The 20,690-nt window shown below is 53.4% G+C and overlaps 1 protein-coding gene across 4 annotated transcripts in view; it reads right to left on the bottom strand.

Moving 5' to 3' along the window:
- LOC143975771 (pancreatic secretory granule membrane major glycoprotein GP2-like) overlaps nucleotides 1–20,166 on the bottom strand; it is a 48,898-nt gene extending 28,732 nt beyond the window's left edge. For all 4 annotated transcript variants that reach the window (XM_077478289.1, XM_077478290.1, XM_077478292.1 and 1 more), the window contains exons 1-2: nucleotides 20,054–20,166; nucleotides 126–140 (exon numbers count right to left, since the gene is read on the bottom strand). In XM_077478289.1, the coding sequence (XP_077334415.1) occupies nucleotides 126–140; nucleotides 20,054–20,111 (73 nt within the window). In that variant the 5' untranslated portion in view covers nucleotides 20,112–20,166. The remainder of the gene's footprint in view (nucleotides 1–125; nucleotides 141–20,053) is intronic.
- Nucleotides 20,167–20,690: the final 524 nt, after the last annotated feature.

Raw genomic sequence — 20,690 nt, 5'->3', positions numbered from 1 at the left:
CTACCCATCTATCTATCTATCCATCCATCCATCCATCCATCTATCTCTGTATATCTAGAACATTCTGGTCCTTACAGATGAAATGAGGGGGATGGGTAGGAGATCAGGACAAGAAAAATACTCACAGACACATTCGGCTCCTGTAAATAGAAAATAAAATAGAGATTAATTACGAGATCTCAGACCCCCCCCCCCACACACACACACCTCACAATCTGATTGGCCATCTAGAAGGATCTGATCACATCCTGTCCCATCGTCTTCTCTAAAGTGGTGGATTGTGTGTCTCTGGATTGTGTGTGCCCATCTATCAGATCTTCTGATGTCTCTACAATTCTATCTATACATAGACTGTACAATCTGATGGTGACCAGTGGGCCTGGATTCCGGGACTCAGCCAATCTCATCCATTAAACTCTACCATGTGACCAATGATGGGAAAACTCTGCTATAGTGTGGTAGGAAACCTCCGAGAGCAGAGGGCGTCTTCTTCTGACTTTGGGGTCAATTCACTAGGAGATAAATTCCACATACATTTGTGAGTTATAATAACCCATGTGGAATTTATATCGGAAGTGGCCAATACCCCTAAAAGACCCGTTATTTACCAAATGCATTAAATATTATTGCTTGTGATATTTATCACTTAAATTTTGCGGTAATTTTTGGAGATGTTTTTTGGAATTATTTTTTCCACCATAGGAGGATAGTTCTATAACTGAAGGCACACGGAGATATTGTTAACCCTTATAGAACATTCCAGCGTGCTTCCATTCATAGAATGATCTCCCCATTTATTTCCATTCCTGAGCTCAGAGGAGAACATTTCCACACACCGATACATTCAGGGGCCGACTGACAACTCATGGGGCCCACTGGGCAATAGGAGGTCATGGGGCTCCCGTGTACCCACCCACACTTAAGCCACACCCACACAAAGCTCCACCTACATATTAGAGGGGAAGAGAGGTGGAGGGGTAGAGACAGAACAGGGGAAGGGGGAGACAGGGAGGAAGAGAAGGGGGTGAGAGAGAGATTAAAGTAGGAGAGAGATGCAGAAAGGGGTGAAAGAGAGGGGGAGGTGAGAGAGCGGGGGAGAAGGGGGGTGAAAGAGAAAAGGGGGTGAGAGAGTGAGAGAGAAAGGGAGATGAGAGAGGTTGTGAGAGAGAGAGGGGGGATGCGAGAGAAAGAGGGGGTGAGAGAGAGGAGAGATGAAAGGGAGGGGGTGAGAGATGGGGGGTGAGAGAGGGGGCGAGACAGGGGGGAGGATGAGAGAGAGGGGGGAGAGAGTGAGGGAGGTGAAAGGGAGGGGGGTGAGAGAGAGGGATTGAGAGAGGAAGGTTATAGAGAGAGGAGGGTGATAGAAAGAGGGGGGTGAGAGAGAGGGGTGTGAGAGAGGGAGTGGATGAGAGAAGCGGGTGAGAGAGACAGAGAGAGAGAGAGTGGGGGATGAGAGAGAAGGGGATGAGAGGGGGTGAGAGATATGTATAAGAGAAAGTGGGGGAATGAAAGAAGGGATAAGAGAGAGGGGGGTGAGAGAGAAAGGGATGCAAGGGAGGTTGAGAAAAGGAGGTGAGAGAGGGGGTGGAGGGGTGAATGAGAGGGGGGAGAGTGAAGAGATGTGAGAGAGGGAGTGAAAGAGGGGGGTAAGAGAGAGAGAGGGGGTGAGAGAGGGATGGGAGAGAGGGGGTGTAAGAGAGAGGGGGTAAGAAAAGAGGGATAAGAGAGAGGGGGTGAGAGAGAGTGGGATGAAAAAGGGGGGAGATAGAGAGGGGGAGGGTGAGAGAGAGAGAGGGGGAGTGAGAGAGATGGGAGAGAAGGAGTGTGAAAGAGAAAGGGAGTGAGGAATAGAGGTATAAGAGAGAGGAGTGAAAGAGAGAGAGAGAGGGAGCATGAGAGAAGCGGGTGAGAAAGGGAGTGAAAGAGAGGGTAGGATGAGAGAGGGGTGAGAAAAAGAGAGAGGGGAGATGAGTGAGGGGGATGAGAGAGGGGGTGAGAGAGAGAGTGGGGGAGAGAGGGTGGAGGGATGAGAGAGAGGGTGAGAGAGAGAGGCAGGATGAGAGAGTGGGTGAGAGGGGGTTGAGAGAGGGGATGGAGGGGTGTGAGAGAGTGGGAGTGAGAGAGAGAGTGGCTGCGTATGATGGGCACAAGTGGCTGCGTATGATGGGCGGCACAAGTGGCTGCGTATAATGGGCGGCACAAGTGGCTGCGTATGATGGGCGGCACAAGTGGCTGCATAATATGGGCAGCACAAGTGGCTGTGTATGATGGGCACAAGTGGCTGTGTATGATGGGCGGCACAAGTGGCTGCGTATGATGGGCGGCACAAGTGGCTGCATAATATGGGCAGCACAAGTGGCTGTGTATGATGGGCACAAGTGGCTATGTATGATGGGCGGCACAAGTGATTGTGTATGATGGGCGGCACAAGTGGCTGCGTATGATGGGCGGCACAAGTGGCTGCGTATGATGGCCGGCACAAGTGGCTGCATAATATGGGCAGCACAAGTGGCTGTGTATGATGGGCACAAGTGGCTGTGTATGATGGGCGGCACAAGTGGCTGCGTATGATGGGCGGCACAAGTGGCTGCATAATATGGGCAGCACAAGTGGCTGTGTATGATGGGCACAAGTGGCTATGTATGATGGGCGGCACAAGTGATTGTGTATGATGGGCGGCACAAGTGGCTGCGTATGATGGGCGGCACAAGTGGCTGCGTATGATGGGCGGCACAAGTGGCTGCGTATGATGGGCGGCACAAGTGGCTGCGTATGATGGGCGGCACAAATAGCTGCATATGATGGGCACAAGTGGCTGCGTATGATGGGCGGCACAAGTGGCTGCGTATGATGGGCGGCACAAGTGGCTGCGTATGATGGGCGGCACAAGTGGCTACGTATGATGGGCGGCACAAGTGGCTGCGTATGATGGGCGGCACAAGTGACTGTGTATGATGGGCGGCACAAGTAGCTGCATATGATGGGCACAAGTGGCTGTGTATGATAGGCGGCACAAGTAGCTGCATATGATGGGCACAAGTGGCTGTGTATGATGGGCGGCACAAGTGACTGTGTATGATGGGCACAAGTGGCTGTGTATGATGGGCACAAGTAGCTGCGTATGATGGGCACAAGTGGCTGCATATGATGGGCGGCCCAAGTGATTTTGTATGATGGGCGGCACAATTGGCTGCGTATGATGGGCGGCACAAGTAGCTGCATATGATGGGCACAAGTGACTGCGTATGATGGGCGGCACAAGTGGCTGCGTATGATGGGCGGCACAAGTGGCTGCGTATGATGGGCGGCACAAGTGGCTACGTATGATGGGCGGCACAAGTGGCTGCGTATGATGGGCGGCACAAGTGACTGTGTATGATGGGCGGCACAAGTGGCTGCGTATGATGGGCGGCACAAGTGGCTGCGTATGATGGCCGGCACAAGTGGCTGCATAATATGGGCAGCACAAGTGGCTGTGTATGATGGGCTCAAGTGGCTGTGTATGACGGGCGGCACAAGTGGCTGCGTATGATGGGCGGCACAAGTGGCTGCATAATATGGGCAGCACAAGTGGCTGTGTATGATGGGCACAAGTGCCTATGTATGATGGGCGGCACAAGTGATTGTGTATGATGGGCGGCACAAGTGGCTGCGTATGATGGGCGGCACAAGTGGCTGCGTATGATGGGCGGCACAAGTGGCTGCGTATGATGGGCGGCACAAATAGCTGCATATGATGGGCACAAGTGGCTGCGTATGATGGGCGGCACAAGTGGCTGCGTATGATGGGCGGCACAAGTGGCTGCGTATGATGGGCGGCACAAGTGGCTACGTATGATGGGCGGCACAAGTGGCTGCGTATGATGGGCGGCACAAGTGACTGTGTATGATGGGCGGCACAAGTAGCTGCATATGATGGGCACAAGTGGCTGTGTATGATAGGCGGCACAAGTAGCTGCATATGATGGGCACAAGTGGCTGTGTATGATGGGCGGCACAAGTGACTGTGTATGATGGGCACAAGTGGCTGTGTATGATGGGCACAAGTAGCTGCGTATGATGGGCACAAGTGGCTGCATATGATGGGCGGCCCAAGTGATTTTGTATGATGGGCGGCACAATTGGCTGCGTATGATGGGCGGCACAAGTAGCTGCATATGATGGGCACAAGTGACTGCGTATGATGGGCGGCACAAGTGGCTGCGTATGATGGGCGGCACAAGTGGCTGCGTATGATGGGCGGCACAAGTGGCTACGTATGATGGGCGGCACAAGTGGCTGCGTATGATGGGCGGCACAAGTGACTGTGTATGATGGGCGGCACAAGTGGCTGCGTATGATGGGCGGCACAAGTGGCTGCGTATGATGGCCGGCACAAGTGGCTGCATAATATGGGCAGCACAAGTGGCTGTGTATGATGGGCTCAAGTGGCTGTGTATGACGGGCGGCACAAGTGGCTGCGTATGATGGGCGGCACAAGTGGCTGCATAATATGGGCAGCACAAGTGGCTGTGTATGATGGGCACAAGTGCCTATGTATGATGGGCGGCACAAGTGATTGTGTATGATGGGCGGCACAAGTGGCTGCGTATGATGGGCGGCACAAGTGGCTGCGTATGATGGGCGGCACAAGTGGCTGCGTATGATGGGCGGCACAAGTGGCTGCGTATGATGGGCGGCACAAGTGGCTGCGTATGATGGGCGGCACAAATAGCTGCATATGATGGGCACAAGTGGCTGCGTATGATGGGCGGCACAAGTGGCTGCGTATGATGGGCGGCACAAGTGGCTGCATATGATGGGCGGCACAAGTGGCTGCGTATGATGGGCGGCACAAGTGGCTGCATAATATGGGCAGCACAAGTGGCTGTGTATGATGGGCACAAGTGCCTATGTATGATGGGCGGCACAAGTGATTGTGTATGATGGGCGGCACAAGTGGCTGCGTATGATGGGCGGCACAAGTGGCTGCGTATGATGGGCGGCACAAGTGGCTGCGTATGATGGGCGGCACAAATAGCTGCATATGATGGGCACAAGTGGCTGCGTATGATGGACGGCACAAGTGGCTGCGTATGATGGGCGGCACAAGTGGCTGCGTATGATGGGCGGCAAAAGTGGCTACGTATGATGGGCGGCACAAGTGGCTGCGTATGATGGGCGGCACAAGTGACTGTGTATGATGGGCGGCACAAGTAGCTGCATATGATGGGCACAAGTGGCTGTGTATGATGGGCGGCACAAGTGGCTGTGTATGATAGGCGGCACAAGTAGCTGCATATGATGGGCACAAGTGGCTGTGTATGATGGGCGGCACAAGTGACTGTGTATGATGGGCACAAGTGGCTGTGTATGATGGGCACAAGTGGCTGCGTATGATGGGCACAAGTGGCTGCGTATGATGGGCGGCCCAAGTGATTTTGTATGATGGGCGGCACAAGTGGCTGCGTATGATGGGCGGCACAAGTAGCTGCATATGATGGGCACAAGTGGCTGCGTATGATGGGCGGCACAAGTGGCTGCGTATGATGGGCGGCACAAGTGGCTGCGTATGATGGGCGGCACAAGTGGCTACGTATGATGGGCGGCACAAGTGGCTGCGTATGATGGGCGGCACAAGTGACTGTGTATGATGGGCGGCACAAGTAGCTGCATATGATGGGCACAAGTGGCTGTGTATGATGGGCGGCACAAGTAGCTACATATGATGGGCACAAGTGGCTGTGTATGATGGGCGGCACAAGTGACTGTGTATGATGGGCACAAGTGGCTGTGTATGATGGGCACAAGTAGCTGCGTATGATGGGCACAAGTGGCTGCATATGATGGGCGGCCCAAGTGATTTTGTATGATGGGCGGCACAATTGGCTGCGTATGATGGGCGGCACAAGTAGCTGCATATGATGGGCACAAGTGACTGCGTATGATGGGCGGCACAAGTGGCTGCGTATGATGGGCGGCACAAGTGGCTGCGTATGATGGGCGGCACAAGTGGCTACGTATGATGGGCGGCACAAGTGGCTGCGTATGATGGGCGGCACAAGTGACTGTGTATGATGGGCGGCACAAGTGGCTGCGTATGATGGGCGGCACAAGTGGCTGCGTATGATGGCCGGCACAAGTGGCTGCATAATATGGGCAGCACAAGTGGCTGTGTATGATGGGCTCAAGTGGCTGTGTATGACGGGCGGCACAAGTGGCTGCGTATGATGGGCGGCACAAGTGGCTGCATAATATGGGCAGCACAAGTGGCTGTGTATGATGGGCACAAGTGCCTATGTATGATGGTCGGCACAAGTGATTGTGTATGATGGGCGGCACAAGTGGCTGCGTATGATGGGCGGCACAAGTGGCTGCGTATGATGGGCGGCACAAGTGGCTGCGTATGATGGGCGGCACAAATAGCTGCATATGATGGGCACAAGTGGCTGCGTATGATGGGCGGCACAAGTGGCTGCGTATGATGGGCGGCACAAGTGGCTGCGTATGATGGGCGGCACAAGTGGCTACGTATGATGGGCGGCACAAGTGGCTGCGTATGATGGGCGGCACAAGTGACTGTGTATGATGGGCGGCACAAGTAGCTGCATATGATGGGCACAAGTGGCTGTGTATGATAGGCGGCACAAGTAGCTGCATATGATGGGCACAAGTGGCTGTGTATGATGGGCGGCACAAGTGACTGTGTATGATGGGCACAAGTGGCTGTGTATGATTGGCACAAGTAGCTGCGTATGATGGGCACAAGTGGCTGCATATGATGGGCGGCCCAAGTGATTTTGTATGATGGGCGGCACAATTGGCTGCGTATGATGGGCGGCACAAGTAGCTGCATATGATGGGCACAAGTGACTGCGTATGATGGGCGGCACAAGTGGCTGCGTATGATGGGCGGCACAAGTGGCTGCGTATGATGGGCGGCACAAGTGGCTACGTATGATGGGCGGCACAAGTGGCTGCGTATGATGGGCGGCACAAGTGACTGTGTATGATGGGCGGCACAAGTGGCTGCGTATGATGGGCGGCACAAGTGGCTGCGTATGATGGCCGGCACAAGTGGCTGCATAATATGGGCAGCACAAGTGGCTGTGTATGATGGGCTCAAGTGGCTGTGTATGACGGGCGGCACAAGTGGCTGCGTATGATGGGCGGCACAAGTGGCTGCATAATATGGGCAGCACAAGTGGCTGTGTATGATGGGCACAAGTGCCTATGTATGATGGGCGGAACAAGTGATTGTGTATGATGGGTGGCACAAGTGGCTGCGTATGATGGGCGGCACAAGTGGCTGCGTATGATGGGCGGCACAAGTGGCTGCGTATGATGGGCGGCACAAATAGCTGCATATGATGGGCACAAGTGGCTGCGTATGATGGGCGGCACAAGTGGCTGCGTATGATGGGCGGCACAAGTGGCTGCATATGATGGGCGGCACAAGTGGCTGCGTATGATGGGCGGCACAAGTGGCTGCATAATATGGGCAGCACAAGTGGCTGTGTATGATGGGCACAAGTGCCTATGTATGATGGGCGGCACAAGTGATTGTGTATGATGGGCGGCACAAGTGGCTGCGTATGATGGGCGGCACAAGTGGCTGCGTATGATGGGCGGCACAAGTGGCTGCGTATGATGGGCGGCACAAATAGCTGCATATGATGGGCACAAGTGGCTGCGTATGATGGACGGCACAAGTGGCTGCGTATGATGGGCGGCACAAGTGGCTGCGTATGATGGGCGGCAAAAGTGGCTACGTATGATGGGCGGCACAAGTGGCTGCGTATGATGGGCGGCACAAGTGACTGTGTATGATGGGCGGCACAAGTAGCTGCATATGATGGGCACAAGTGGCTGTGTATGATGGGCGGCACAAGTGGCTGTGTATGATAGGCGGCACAAGTAGCTGCATATGATGGGCACAAGTGGCTGTGTATGATGGGCGGCACAAGTGACTGTGTATGATGGGCACAAGTGGCTGTGTATGATGGGCACAAGTGGCTGCGTATGATGGGCACAAGTGGCTGCGTATGATGGGCGGCCCAAGTGATTTTGTATGATGGGCGGCACAAGTGGCTGCGTATGATGGGCGGCACAAGTAGCTGCATATGATGGGCACAAGTGGCTGCGTATGATGGGCGGCACAAGTGGCTGCGTATGATGGGCGGCACAAGTGGCTGCGTATGATGAGCGGCACAAGTGGCTACGTATGATGGGCGGCACAAGTGGCTGCGTATGATGGGCGGCACAAGTGACTGTGTATGATGGGCGGCACAAGTAGCTGCATATGATGGGCACAAGTGGCTGTGTATGATGGGCGGCACAAGTAGCTACATATGATGGGCACAAGTGGCTGTGTATGATGGGCGGCACAAGTGACTGTGTATGATGGGCACAAGTGGCTATGTATGATGGGCAGCACAAGTGATTGCGTATGATGGGCGGCACAAGTGGCTGCGTATGATGGGCGGCACAAGTGGCTGCGTATGATGGGCGGCACAAGTGGCTGCGTATGATGGGCGACACAAGTGGCTGCGTATGATGGGCGGCACAAGTGGCTGCGTGTGATGGGCGGCACAAGTGGCTGCGTATGATGGGCAGCACAAGTGGCTGCGTATGATGGGCACAAGTGGCTGTGTATGATGGGCGGCCCAAGTGATTTTGTATGATGGGCGGCACAAGTGGCTGCGTATGATGGGCGGCCCAAGTGATTTTGTATGATGGGCGGCACAAGTGGCTGCGTATGATGGGCGGCACAAGTGATTGCGTATGATGGGCGGCACAAGTGGCTGCGTATGATGGGCGGCACAAGTGGCTGCGTATGATGGGCGGCACAAGTAGCTGCGTATGATGGGCGGCACAAGTGGCTGCATAATATGGGCAGCACAAGTGGCTGTGTATGATGGGCACAAGTGGCTATGTATGATGGGTGGCACAAGTGATTGTGTATGATGGGCGGCACAAGTGGCTGCATATGATGGGCGGCACAAGTGGCTGCGTATGATGGGCGGCACAAGTGGCTGCATAATATGGGCAGCACAAGTGGCTGTGTATGATGGGCACAAGTGGCTGTGTATGATGGGCGGCACAAGTGGCTGCGTATGATGGGCGGCACAAGTGGCTGTGTATGATGGGCGGCACAAGTGGCTACGTATGATGGGCGGCACAAGTGGCTGCGTATGATGGGCGGCACAAGTGGCTGCGTATGATGGGCGGCACAAGTGGCTGCGTATGATGGGCGGCACAAGTAGCTGCATATGATGGGCACAAGTGGCTGCGTATGATGGGCGGCACAAGTAGCTGCGTATGATGGGCGGCACAAGTGGCTGCGTATGATGGGCGGCACAAGTGGCTGCGTATGATGGGCGGCACAAGTGGCTGCGTATGATGGGCGGCACAAGTGACTGTGTATGATGGGCGGCACAAGTAGCTGCATATGATGGGCACAAGTGGCTGTGTATGATGGGCGGCACAAGTGGCTGTGTATGATGGGCGGCACAAGTAGCTGCATATGATGGGCACAAGTGGCTGTGTATGATGGGCGGCACAAGTGACTGTGTATGATGGGCACAAGTGGCTGTGTATGATGGGCACAAGTGGCTGCGTATGATGGGCACAAGTGGCTGTGTATGATGGGCGGCCCAAGTGATTTTGTATGATGGGCGGCACAAGTGGCTGCGTATGATGGGCGGCCCAAGTGATTTTGTATGATGGGCGGCACAAGTGGCTGCGTATGATGGACGGCAAAAGTGGCTGCGTATGATGGGCAGCACAAGTGGCTGCGTATGATGGGCGGCACAAGTGGCTGCGTATGATGGGCGGCACAAGTAGCTGCGTATGATGGGCGGCACAAGTGGCTGCGTATGATGGGCGGCACAAGTGGCTGCGTATGATGGGCAGCACAAGTGGCTGCGTATGATGGGCACAAGTGGCTGTGTATGATGGGCGGCCCAAGTGATTTTGTATGATGGGCGGCACAAGTGGCTATGTATGATGTGCGGCACAAGTGGCTGCGTATGATGGGCGGCACAAGTGGCTGCGTATGATGGGCACAAGTGGCTGTGTATGATGGGCGGCACAAGTGACTGTGTATGATGGGCACAAGTGGCTGTGTATGATGGGCACAAGTGGCTGCGTATGATGGGCACAAGTGGCTGCGTATGATGGGCGGCCCAAGTGATTTTGTATGATGGGCGGCACAAGTGGCTATGTATGATGGGCAGCACAAGTGATTGCGTATGATGGGCGGCACAAGTGGCTGCGTATGATGGGCGGCACAAGTGGCTGCGTATGATGGGCGGCACAAGTGGCTGCGTATGATGGGCGGCACAAGTGGCTGTGTATGATGGGCAGCACAAGTGGCTGCGTATGATGGGCACAAGTGGCTGTGTATGATGGGCGGCCCAAGTGATTTTGTATGATGGGCGGCACAAGTGGCTGCGTATGATGGGCGGCACAAGTGGCTGCGTATGATGGGCGGCCCAAGTGATTTTGTATGATGGGTGGCACATGTGGCTGCGTATGATGGGCGGCACAAGTGATTGCGTATGATGGGCGGCACAAGTGGCTGCGTATGATGGGCGGCACAAGTAGCTGCGTATGATGGGCGGCACAAGTGGCTGCGTATGATGGGCGGCACAAGTGGCTGCGTATGATGGGCGGCACAAGTGGCTGCGTATGATGGGCAGCACAAGTGGCTGCGTATGATGGGCACAAGTGGCTGCGTATGATGGGCGGCACAAGTGGCTGCGTATAATGGGCGGCACAAGTGGCTGCGTATGATGGGCGGCACAAGTGGCTGCATAATATGGGCAGCACAAGTGGCTGTGTATGATGGGCACAAGTGGCTGTGTATGATCGGCGGCACAAGTGGCTGCGTATGATGGGCGGCACAAGTGGCTGCATAATATGGGCAGCACAAGTGGCTGTGTATGATGGGCACAAGTGGCTATGTATGATGGGCGGCACAAGTGATTGTGTATGATGGGCGGCACAAGTGGCTGCGTATGATGGGCGGCACAAGTGGCTGCGTATGATGGGCGGCACAAGTGGCTGCGTAGGATGGGCGGCACAAGTGGCTGCGTATGATGGGCGGCACAAATAGCTGCATATGATGGGCACAAGTGGCTGCGTATGATGGGCGGCACAAGTGGCTGCGTATGATGGGCGGCACAAGTGGCTGCGTATGATGGGTGGCACAAGTGGCTACGTATGATGGGCGGCACAAGTGGCTGCGTATGATGGGCGGCACAAGTGACTGTGTATGATGGGCGGCACAAGTAGCTGCATATGATGGGCACAAGTGGCTGTGTATGATGGGCGGCACAAGTGGCTGTGTATGATAGGCGGCACAAGTAGCTGCATATGATGGGCACAAGTGGCTGTGTATGATGGGCGGCACAAGTGACTGTGTATGATGGGCACAAGTGGCTGTGTATGATGGGCACAAGTGGCTGCGTATGATGGGCACAAGTGGCTGCGTATGATGGGCGGCCCAAGTGATTTTGTATGATGGGCGGCACAAGTGGCTGCGTATGATGGGCGGCACAAGTAGCTGCATATGATGGGCACAAGTGGCTGCGTATGATGGGCGGCACAAGTGGCTGCGTATGATGGGCGGCACAAGTGGCTGCGTATGATGGGCGGCACAAGTGGCTACGTATGATGGGCGGCACAAGTGGCTGCGTATGATGGGCGGCACAAGTAGCTGCATATGATGGGCACAAGTGGCTGTGTATGATGGGCGGCACAAGTAGCTGCATATGATGGGCACAAGTGGCTGTGTATGATGGGCGGCACAAGTAGCTACATATGATGGGCACAAGTGGCTGTGTATGATGGGCGGCACAAGTGACTGTGTATGATGGGCACAAGTGGCTGTGTATGATGGGCACAAGTGGCTGCGTATGATGGGCGGCACAAGTGGCTGCATAATATGGGCAGCACAAGTGGCTGTGTATGCTGGGCACAAGTGGCTATGTATGATGGGCGGCACAAGTGATTGTGTATGATGGGCGGCACAAGTGGCTGCATATGATGGGCGGCACAAGTGGCTGCGTATGATGGGCGGCACAAGTGGCTGCATAATATGGGCAGCACAAGTGGCTGTGTATGATGGGCACAAGTGGCTGTGTATGATGGGCGGCACAAGTGGCTGCGTATGATGGGCAGCACAAGTGGCTGTGTATGATGGGCGGCACAAGTAGCTGCATATGATGGGCACAAGTGGCTGCGTATGATGGGCGGCACAAGTGGCTGCGTATGATGGGCGGCACAAGTGGCTGCGTATGATGGGCGGCACAAGTGGCTACGTATGATGGGCGGCACAAGTGACTGTGTATGATGGGCGGCACAAGTAGCTGCATATGATGGGCACAAGTGGCTGTGTATGATGGGCGGCACAAGTGGCTGTGTATGATGGGCGGCACAAGTAGCTGCATATGATGGGCACAAGTGGATGTGTATGATGGGCGGCACAAGTGACTGTGTATGATGGGCACAAGTGGCTGTGTATGATGGGCACAAGTGGCTGCGTATGATGGGCACAAGTGGCTATGTATGATGTGCGGCACAAGTGGCTGCGTATGATGGGCGGCACAAGTGGCTGCGTATGATGGGCACAAGTGGCTGTGTATGATGGGCGGCACAAGTGACTGTGTATGATGGGCACAAGTGGCTGTGTATGATGGGCACAAGTGGCTGCGTATGATGGGCACAAGTGGCTGCGTATGATGGGCGGCCCAAGTGATTTTGTATGATGGGCGGCACAAGTGGCTATGTATGATGGGCAGCACAAGTGATTGCGTATGATGGGCGGCACAAGTGGCTGCGTATGATGGGCGGCACAAGTGGCTGCGTATGATGGGCGGCACAAGTGGCTGCGTATGATGGGCGGCACAAGTGGCTGTGTATGATGGGCAGCACAAGTGGCTGCGTATGATGGGCACAAGTGGCTGTGTATGATGGGCGGCCCAAGTGATTTTGTATGATGGGCGGCACAAGTGGCTGCGTATGATGGGCGGCACAAGTGGCTGCGTATGATGGGCGGCCCAAGTGATTTTGTATGATGGGTGGCACATGTGGCTGCGTATGATGGGCGGCACAAGTGATTGCGTATGATGGGCGGCACAAGTGGCTGCGTATGATGGGCGGCACAAGTAGCTGCGTATGATGGGCGGCACAAGTGGCTGCGTATGATGGGCGGCACAAGTGGCTGCGTATGATGGGCGGCACAAGTGGCTGCGTATGATGGGCAGCACAAGTGGCTGCGTATGATGGGCGGCACAAGTGGCTGCGTATAATGGGCGGCACAAGTGGCTGCGTATGATGGGCGGCACAAGTGGCTGCATAATATGGGCAGCACAAGTGGCTGTGTATGATGGGCACAAGTGGCTGTGTATGATGGGCGGCACAAGTGGCTGCGTATGATGGGCGGCACAAGTGGCTGCATAATATGGGCAGCACAAGTGGCTGTGTATGATGGGCACAAGTGGCTATGTATGATGGGCGGCACAAGTGATTGTGTATGATGGGCGGCACAAGTGGCTGCGTATGATGGGCGGCACAAGTGGCTGCGTATGATGGGCGGCACAAGTGGCTGCGTATGATGGGCGGCACAAGTGGCTGCGTATGTTGGGCGGCACAAATAGCTGCATATGATGGGCACAAGTGGCTGCGTATGATGGGCGGCACAAGTGGCTGCGTATGATGGGCGGCACAAGTGGCTGCGTATGATGGGTGGCACAAGTGGCTACGTATGATGGGCGGCACAAGTGGCTGCGTATGATGGGCGGCACAAGTGACTGTGTATGATGGGCGGCACAAGTAGCTGCATATGATGGGCACAAGTGGCTGTGTATGATGGGCGGCACAAGTGGCTGTGTATGATAGGCGGCACAAGTAGCTGCATATGATGGGCACAAGTGGCTGTGTATGATGGGCGGCACAAGTGACTGTGTATGATGGGCACAAGTGGCTGTGTATGATGGGCACAAGTGGCTGCGTATGATGGGCACAAGTGGCTGCGTATGATGGGCGGCCCAAGTGATTTTGTATGATGGGCGGCACAAGTGGCTGCGTATGATGGGCGGCACAAGTAGCTGCATATGATGGGCACAAGTGGCTGCGTATGATGGGCGGCACAAGTGGCTGCATATGATGGGCACAAGTGGCTGCGTATGATGGGCGGCACAAGTGGCTGCGTATGATGGGCGGCACAAGTGGCTGCGTATGATGGGCGGCACAAGTGGCTACGTATGATGGGCGGCACAAGTGACTGTGTATGATGGGCGGCACAAGTAGCTGCATATGATGGGCACAAGTGGCTGTGTATGATGGGCGGCACAAGTAGCTACATATGATGGGCACAAGTGGCTGTGTATGATGGGCGGCACAAGTGACTGTGTATGATGGGCACAAGTGGCTGTGTATGATGGGCACAAGTGGCTGCGTATGATGGGCGGCACAAGTGGCTGCATAATATGGGCAGCACAAGTGGCTGTGTATGCTGGGCACAAGTGGCTATGTATGATGGGCGGCACAAGTGATTGTGTATGATGGGCGGCACAAGTGGCTGCATATGATGGGCGGCACAAGTGGCTGCGTATGATGGGCGGCACAAGTGGCTGCATAATATGGGCAGCACAAGTGGCTGTGTATGATGGGCACAAGTGGCTGTGTATGATGGGCGGCACAAGTGGCTGCGTATGATGGGCGGCACAAGTGGCTGTGTATGATGGGCGGCACAAGTAGCTGCATATGATGGGCACAAGTGGCTGCGTATGATGGGCGGCACAAGTGGCTGCGTATGATGGGCGGCACAAGTGGCTGCGTATGATGGGCGGCACAAGTGGCTACGTATGATGGGCGGCACAAGTGACTGTGTATGATGGGCGGCACAAGTAGCTGCATATGATGGGCACAAGTGGCTGTGTATGATGGGCGGCACAAGTGGCTGTGTATGATGGGCGGCACAAGTAGCTGCATATGATGGGCACAAGTGGATGTGTATGATGGGCGGCACAAGTGACTGTGTATGATGGGCACAAGTGGCTGTGTATGATGGGCACAAGTGGCTGCGTATGATGGGCACAAGTGGCTGCGTATGATGGGCGGCCCAAGTGATTTTGTATGATGGGCGGCACAAGTGGCTATGTATGATGGGCAGCACAAGTGATTGCGTATGATGGGCGGCACAAGTGGCTGCGTATGATGGGCGGCACAAGTGGCTGCGTATGATGGGCGGCACAAGTGGCTGCGTATGATGGGCGGCACAAGTGGCTGCGTATGATGGGCGGCACAAGTGGCTGCGTATGATGGGCGGCACAAGTGGCTGCGTATGATGGGCGGCACAAGTGACTGTGTATGATGGGCGGCACAAGTAGCTGCATATGATGGGCACAAGTGGCTGTGTATGATGGGCGGCACAAGTGGCTGTGTATGATGGGCGGCACAAGTAGCTGCATATGATGGGCACAAGTGGATGTGTATGATGGGCGGCACAAGTGACTGTGTATGATGGGCACAAGTGGCTGTGTATGATGGGCACAAGTGGCTGCGTATGATGGGCACAAGTGGCTGCGTATGATGGGCGGCCCAAGTGATTTTGTATGATGGGCGGCACAAGTGGCTATGTATGATGGGCAGCACAAGTGATTGCGTATGATGGGCGGCACAAGTGGCTGCGTATGATGGGCGGCACAAGTGGCTGCGTATGATGGGCGGCACAAGTGGCTGCGTATGATGGGCGGCACAAGTGGCTGCGTATGATGGGCAGCACAAGTGGCTGCGTATGATGGGCACAAGTGGCTGTGTATGATGGGCGGCCCAAGTGATTTTGTATGATGGGCGGCACAAGTGGCTGCGTATGATGGGCGGCCCAAGTGATTTTGTATGATGGGCGGCACAAGTGGCTGCGTATGATGGGCAGCACAAGTGATTGCGTATGATGGGCGGCACAAGTGGCTGCGTATGATGGGCAGCACAAGTGGCTGCGTATGATGGGCGGCACAAGTGGCTGCGTATGATGGGCGGCACAAGTGGCTGCGTATGATGGGCGGCACAAGTGGCTACGTATGATGGGCGGCACAAGTGGCTGCGTATGATGGGCGGCACAAGTGACTGTGTATGATGGGCGGCACAAGTAGCTGCATATGATGGGCACAAGTGGCTGTGTATGATGGGCGGCACAAGTAGCTACATATGATGGGCACAAGTGGCTGTGTATGATGGGCGGCACAAGTGACTGTGTATGATGGGCACAAGTGGCTGTGTATGATGGGCACAAGTGGCTGCGTATGATGGGCACAAGTGGCTGCGTATGATGGGCGGCCCAAGTGATTTTGTATGATGGGCAGCACAAGTGATTGCGTATGATGGGCGGCACAAGTGGCTGCGTATGATGGGCGGCACAAGTGGCTGCGTATGATGGGCGGCACAAGTGGCTGCGTATGATGGGCGGCACAAGTGGCTGCGTATGATGGGCAGCACAAGTGGCTGCGTATGATGGGCACAAGTGGCTGTGTATGATGGGCGGCCCAAGTGATTTTGTATGATGGGCGGCACAAGTGGCTGCGTATGATGGGCGGCCCAAGTGATTTTGTATGATGGGCGGCACAAGTGGCTGCGTATGATGGGCAGCACAAGTGATTGCGTATGATGGGCGGCACAAGTGGCTGCGTATGATGGGCGGCACAAGTGGCTGCGTATGATGGGCGGCACAAGTAGCTGCGTATGATGGGCGGCACAAGTGGCTGCATAATATGGGCAGCACAAGTGGCTGTGTATGCTGGGCACAAGTGGCTATGTATGATGGGCGGCACAAGTGATTGTGTATGATGGGCGGCACAAGTGGCTGCATATGATGGGCGGCACAAGTGGCTGCGTATGATGGGCGGCACAAGTGGCTGCATAATATGGGCAGCACAAGTGGCTGTGTATGATGGGCACAAGTGGCTGTGTATGATGGGCGGCACAAGTGGCTGCGTATGATGGGCGGCACAAGTGGCTGCGTATGATGGGTGGCACAAGTGGCTGCGTATGATGGGCGGCACAAGTGGCTGCGTATGATGGGCGGCACAAGTAGCTGCATATGATGGGCACAAGTGGCTGCGTATGATGGGCGGCACAAGTGGCTGCGTATGATGGGCGGCACAAGTGGCTGCGTATGATGGGCGGCACAAGTGGCTACGTATGATGGGCGGCACAAGTGACTGTGTATGATGGGCGGCACAAGTAGCTGCATATGATGGGCACAAGTGGCTGTGTATGATGGGCGGCACAAGTGGCTGTGTATGATGGGCGGCACAAGTAGCTGCATATGATGGGCACAAGTGGCTGTGTATGATGGGCGGCACAAGTGACTGTGTATGATGGGCACAAGTGGCTGCGTATGATGGGCACAAGTGGCTGCGTATGATGGGTGGCCCAAGTGATTTTGTATGATGGGCGGCACAAGTGGCTATGTATGATGGGCAGCACAAGTGATTGCGTATGATGGGCGGCACAAGTGGCTGCGTATGATGGGCGGCACAAGTGGCTGTGTATGATGGGCACAAGTGGCTGCGTATGATGGGCACAAGTGGCTGCGTATGATGGGTGGCCCAAGTGATTTTGTATGATGGGCTGCACAAGTGGCTATGTATGATGGGCAGCACAAGTGATTGCGTATGATGGGCGGCACAAGTGGCTGCGTATGATGGGCGGCACAAGTGGCTGCGTATGATGGGCGGCACAAGTGGCTGCGTATGATGGGCGGCACAAGTGGCTGCGTATGATGGGCAGCACAAGTGGCTGCGTATGATGGGCACAAGTGGCTGTGTATGATGGGCGGCCCAAGTGATTTTGTATGATGGGCGGCAGAAGTGGCTGCGTATGATGGGCGGCCCAAGTGATTTTGTATGATGGGCGGCACAAGTGGCTGCGTATGATGGGCGGCACAAGTGATTGCGTATGATGGGCGGCACAAGTGGCTGTGTATGATGGGCGGCACAAGTGGCTGCGTATGATGGGCGGCACAAGTGGCTGCGTATGATGGGCGGCACAAGTGGCTGCGTATGATGGGCGGCACAAGTGGCTGCGTATGATGGGCGGCACAAGTGGCTGCGTATGATGGGCAGCACAAGTGGCTGCGTATGATGGGCACAAGTGGCTGTGTATGATGGGCGGCCCAAGTGATTTTGTATGATGGGCGGCACAAGTGGCTATGTATGATGGGCGGCACAAGTGGCTGCGTATGATGGGCGGCACAAGTGGCTGCGTATGATGGGCACAAGTGGCTGTGTATGATGGGCGGCACAAGTGACTGTGTATGATGGGCACAAGTGGCTGTGTATGATGGGCACAAGTGGCTGCGTATGATGGGCACAAGTGGCTGCGTATGATGGGCGGCCCAAGTGATTTTGTATGATGGGCGGCACAAGTGGCTATGTATGATGGGCAGCACAAGTGATTGCGTATGATGGGCGGCACAAGTGGCTGCGTATGATGGGCGGCACAAGTGGCTGCGTATGATGGGCGGCACAAGTGGCTGCGTATGATGGGCGGCACAAGTGGCTGCGTATGATGGGCGGCACAAGTGGCTGCGTATGATGGGCACAAGTGTCTGCGTATGATGGGCAGCACAAGTGGCTGCGTATGATGGGCGGCACAAGTGGCTGCGTATGATGGGCACAAGTGGCTGTGTATGATGGGCAGCACAAGTGGCTGTGTATGATGGGCAGCACAAGTGGCTGTGTATGATGGGCACAAGTGGCTGTGTATGATGGGCACAAGTGACTGTCTATGATGGGCACAAGTGACTGTGTATGATGGGCACAATTGGCTGTGTATGATGGGCACAAGTGCCTAGCTTTGCGGAAATGAGCCCCCGAGGAGCCCTTGGGGTGTGCGGCTCAGTTACTGTTGTCACCTTCTGTTGTCCCTGCCCCAATCCGACTACTAAATACACTAAAACTGGTGGTGATTGGACAGAGCAATTGTATGTGTATGGTGTGTACTGTACGTGGCCAATCACAGGGCGTCTGTCTGTCGGGGATATTGTAAGAAAGGTCATGCTGTGTGCCCCAGAGGAGCCCATGGGGTGCCCACCCTGGCTGGTGTTGCCACTAGTAGTGAGAGAATTGGGGTTTAGCAAATCCTCATGGAAATTTGGTGGACGCCCAAATCCCACCCCCGGGACACATCTCCAATATATTAATAAGGCAAAAAAAAAAAAGGAAGTTTTCCTATCAGATAAGGACATATCAGCATCCAATAAATAATAATAATAATAATAATAATAATATGTCCCAAATAAATAATATGATTAATAATAATAAAAATATTATTTTATATTATATTATAATTGTATTATTATATATTATATATTATTATATAATATATATTAATATTATATTATTATTATTATTATTATTAATAATAATAATAATAATAATAATAATAATAATAATAATAATAATAATAATAATAAAAATAATAAACAAAATAATAATAAATAATAATAGTAGCAATAAATTATAATATGTCCCAAATAAAGAATATGAATACAAATAATAAGAATATTATTTTATATTATTATTTTATTATTATATATTATATATTATTATTTAATATATATTAATAAAAATTTATTATTATTATTATTAATAGTAATAACAATAATAAACAAATAATAAACAAAACAAAATAATAATAAATACAAATAAATAATAATAGCAGCAATACATAATAATAATACCCAAATAAATAATATTAATAATAATAATAAAAATATGAAGACAAATAATAATAAATTAAAATAAATAATAATTGTAACAATAAATAATAATACTGTATGTCCCAAAATAAAAGGAAAACTCCCAAATCCCACCTGTGTATATATATATATATATATATATATATATATATATATATATATATATATGTATAGAGATATATATATATATATATATATATATATATATATATATATATATATATATATATATATCTTATCTATAATACACCTGTGTATATATATATATATATATATATATATATCACCTGCGAGGATAATCCTTACCTGTGTCCTGGATGAGAACAGCCAGCAGGAGGGCGAAGCACAGAGTCAGAGCCCCCATGACCGACCATGGACAAGTGGGGAATGATTGGCACTGAGTGGTGAGTCCATATCTTATATATGGGAGGGGGAGGGGAGGAGGTGAGCGGTAAATTGAACAGAAAATTGCAGAATGCGGAAAATAAATCTAAAAAAAATTCCCCTTTTATTGATCGGATCTATTTCTGCTCTGTGACTCTGGAGGAATGTGACTGAACAAATAAAGGCAGCACACCTACCCCTCGGGGGACACCTTACCGGGCCGCCTGTCGCATGTCTGACCAACCACAGCCACCCAGGAGTTCCCACCCTTAACCCTTTTCATCAAAGTCTGCAACAATGGTGGGGACCCCTCATAATGGGCACAGCGGGTGTACAGACCCCGGAACTCAGCACAGGGATGGTGAGAACCCCTCATAATGGGCACAGCGGGTGTACAGACCCGGGAACTCAGCACAGGGATGGTGGGAACCCCTCATAATGGGCACAGCGGGTGTACAGACCTGGAAATTCAGCACAGGGATGGTGGGAACCCCTCATAACGGGCACAGCGGGTGTACAGACCCGGAAACTCAGCACAGGGATGGTCAGAACCCCTCAT

Source organism: Lithobates pipiens, unplaced genomic scaffold (genome assembly GCF_037356315.1).
Source record: "Lithobates pipiens isolate NorthernLeopardFrog02 unplaced genomic scaffold, aLitPip1_a1.2 Scaffold_13, whole genome shotgun sequence".
NCBI classification, from domain to species: Eukaryota; Metazoa; Chordata; class Amphibia; order Anura; family Ranidae; genus Lithobates; species Lithobates pipiens.
This window is presented reverse-complemented; position numbering and strand designations above follow the sequence as displayed.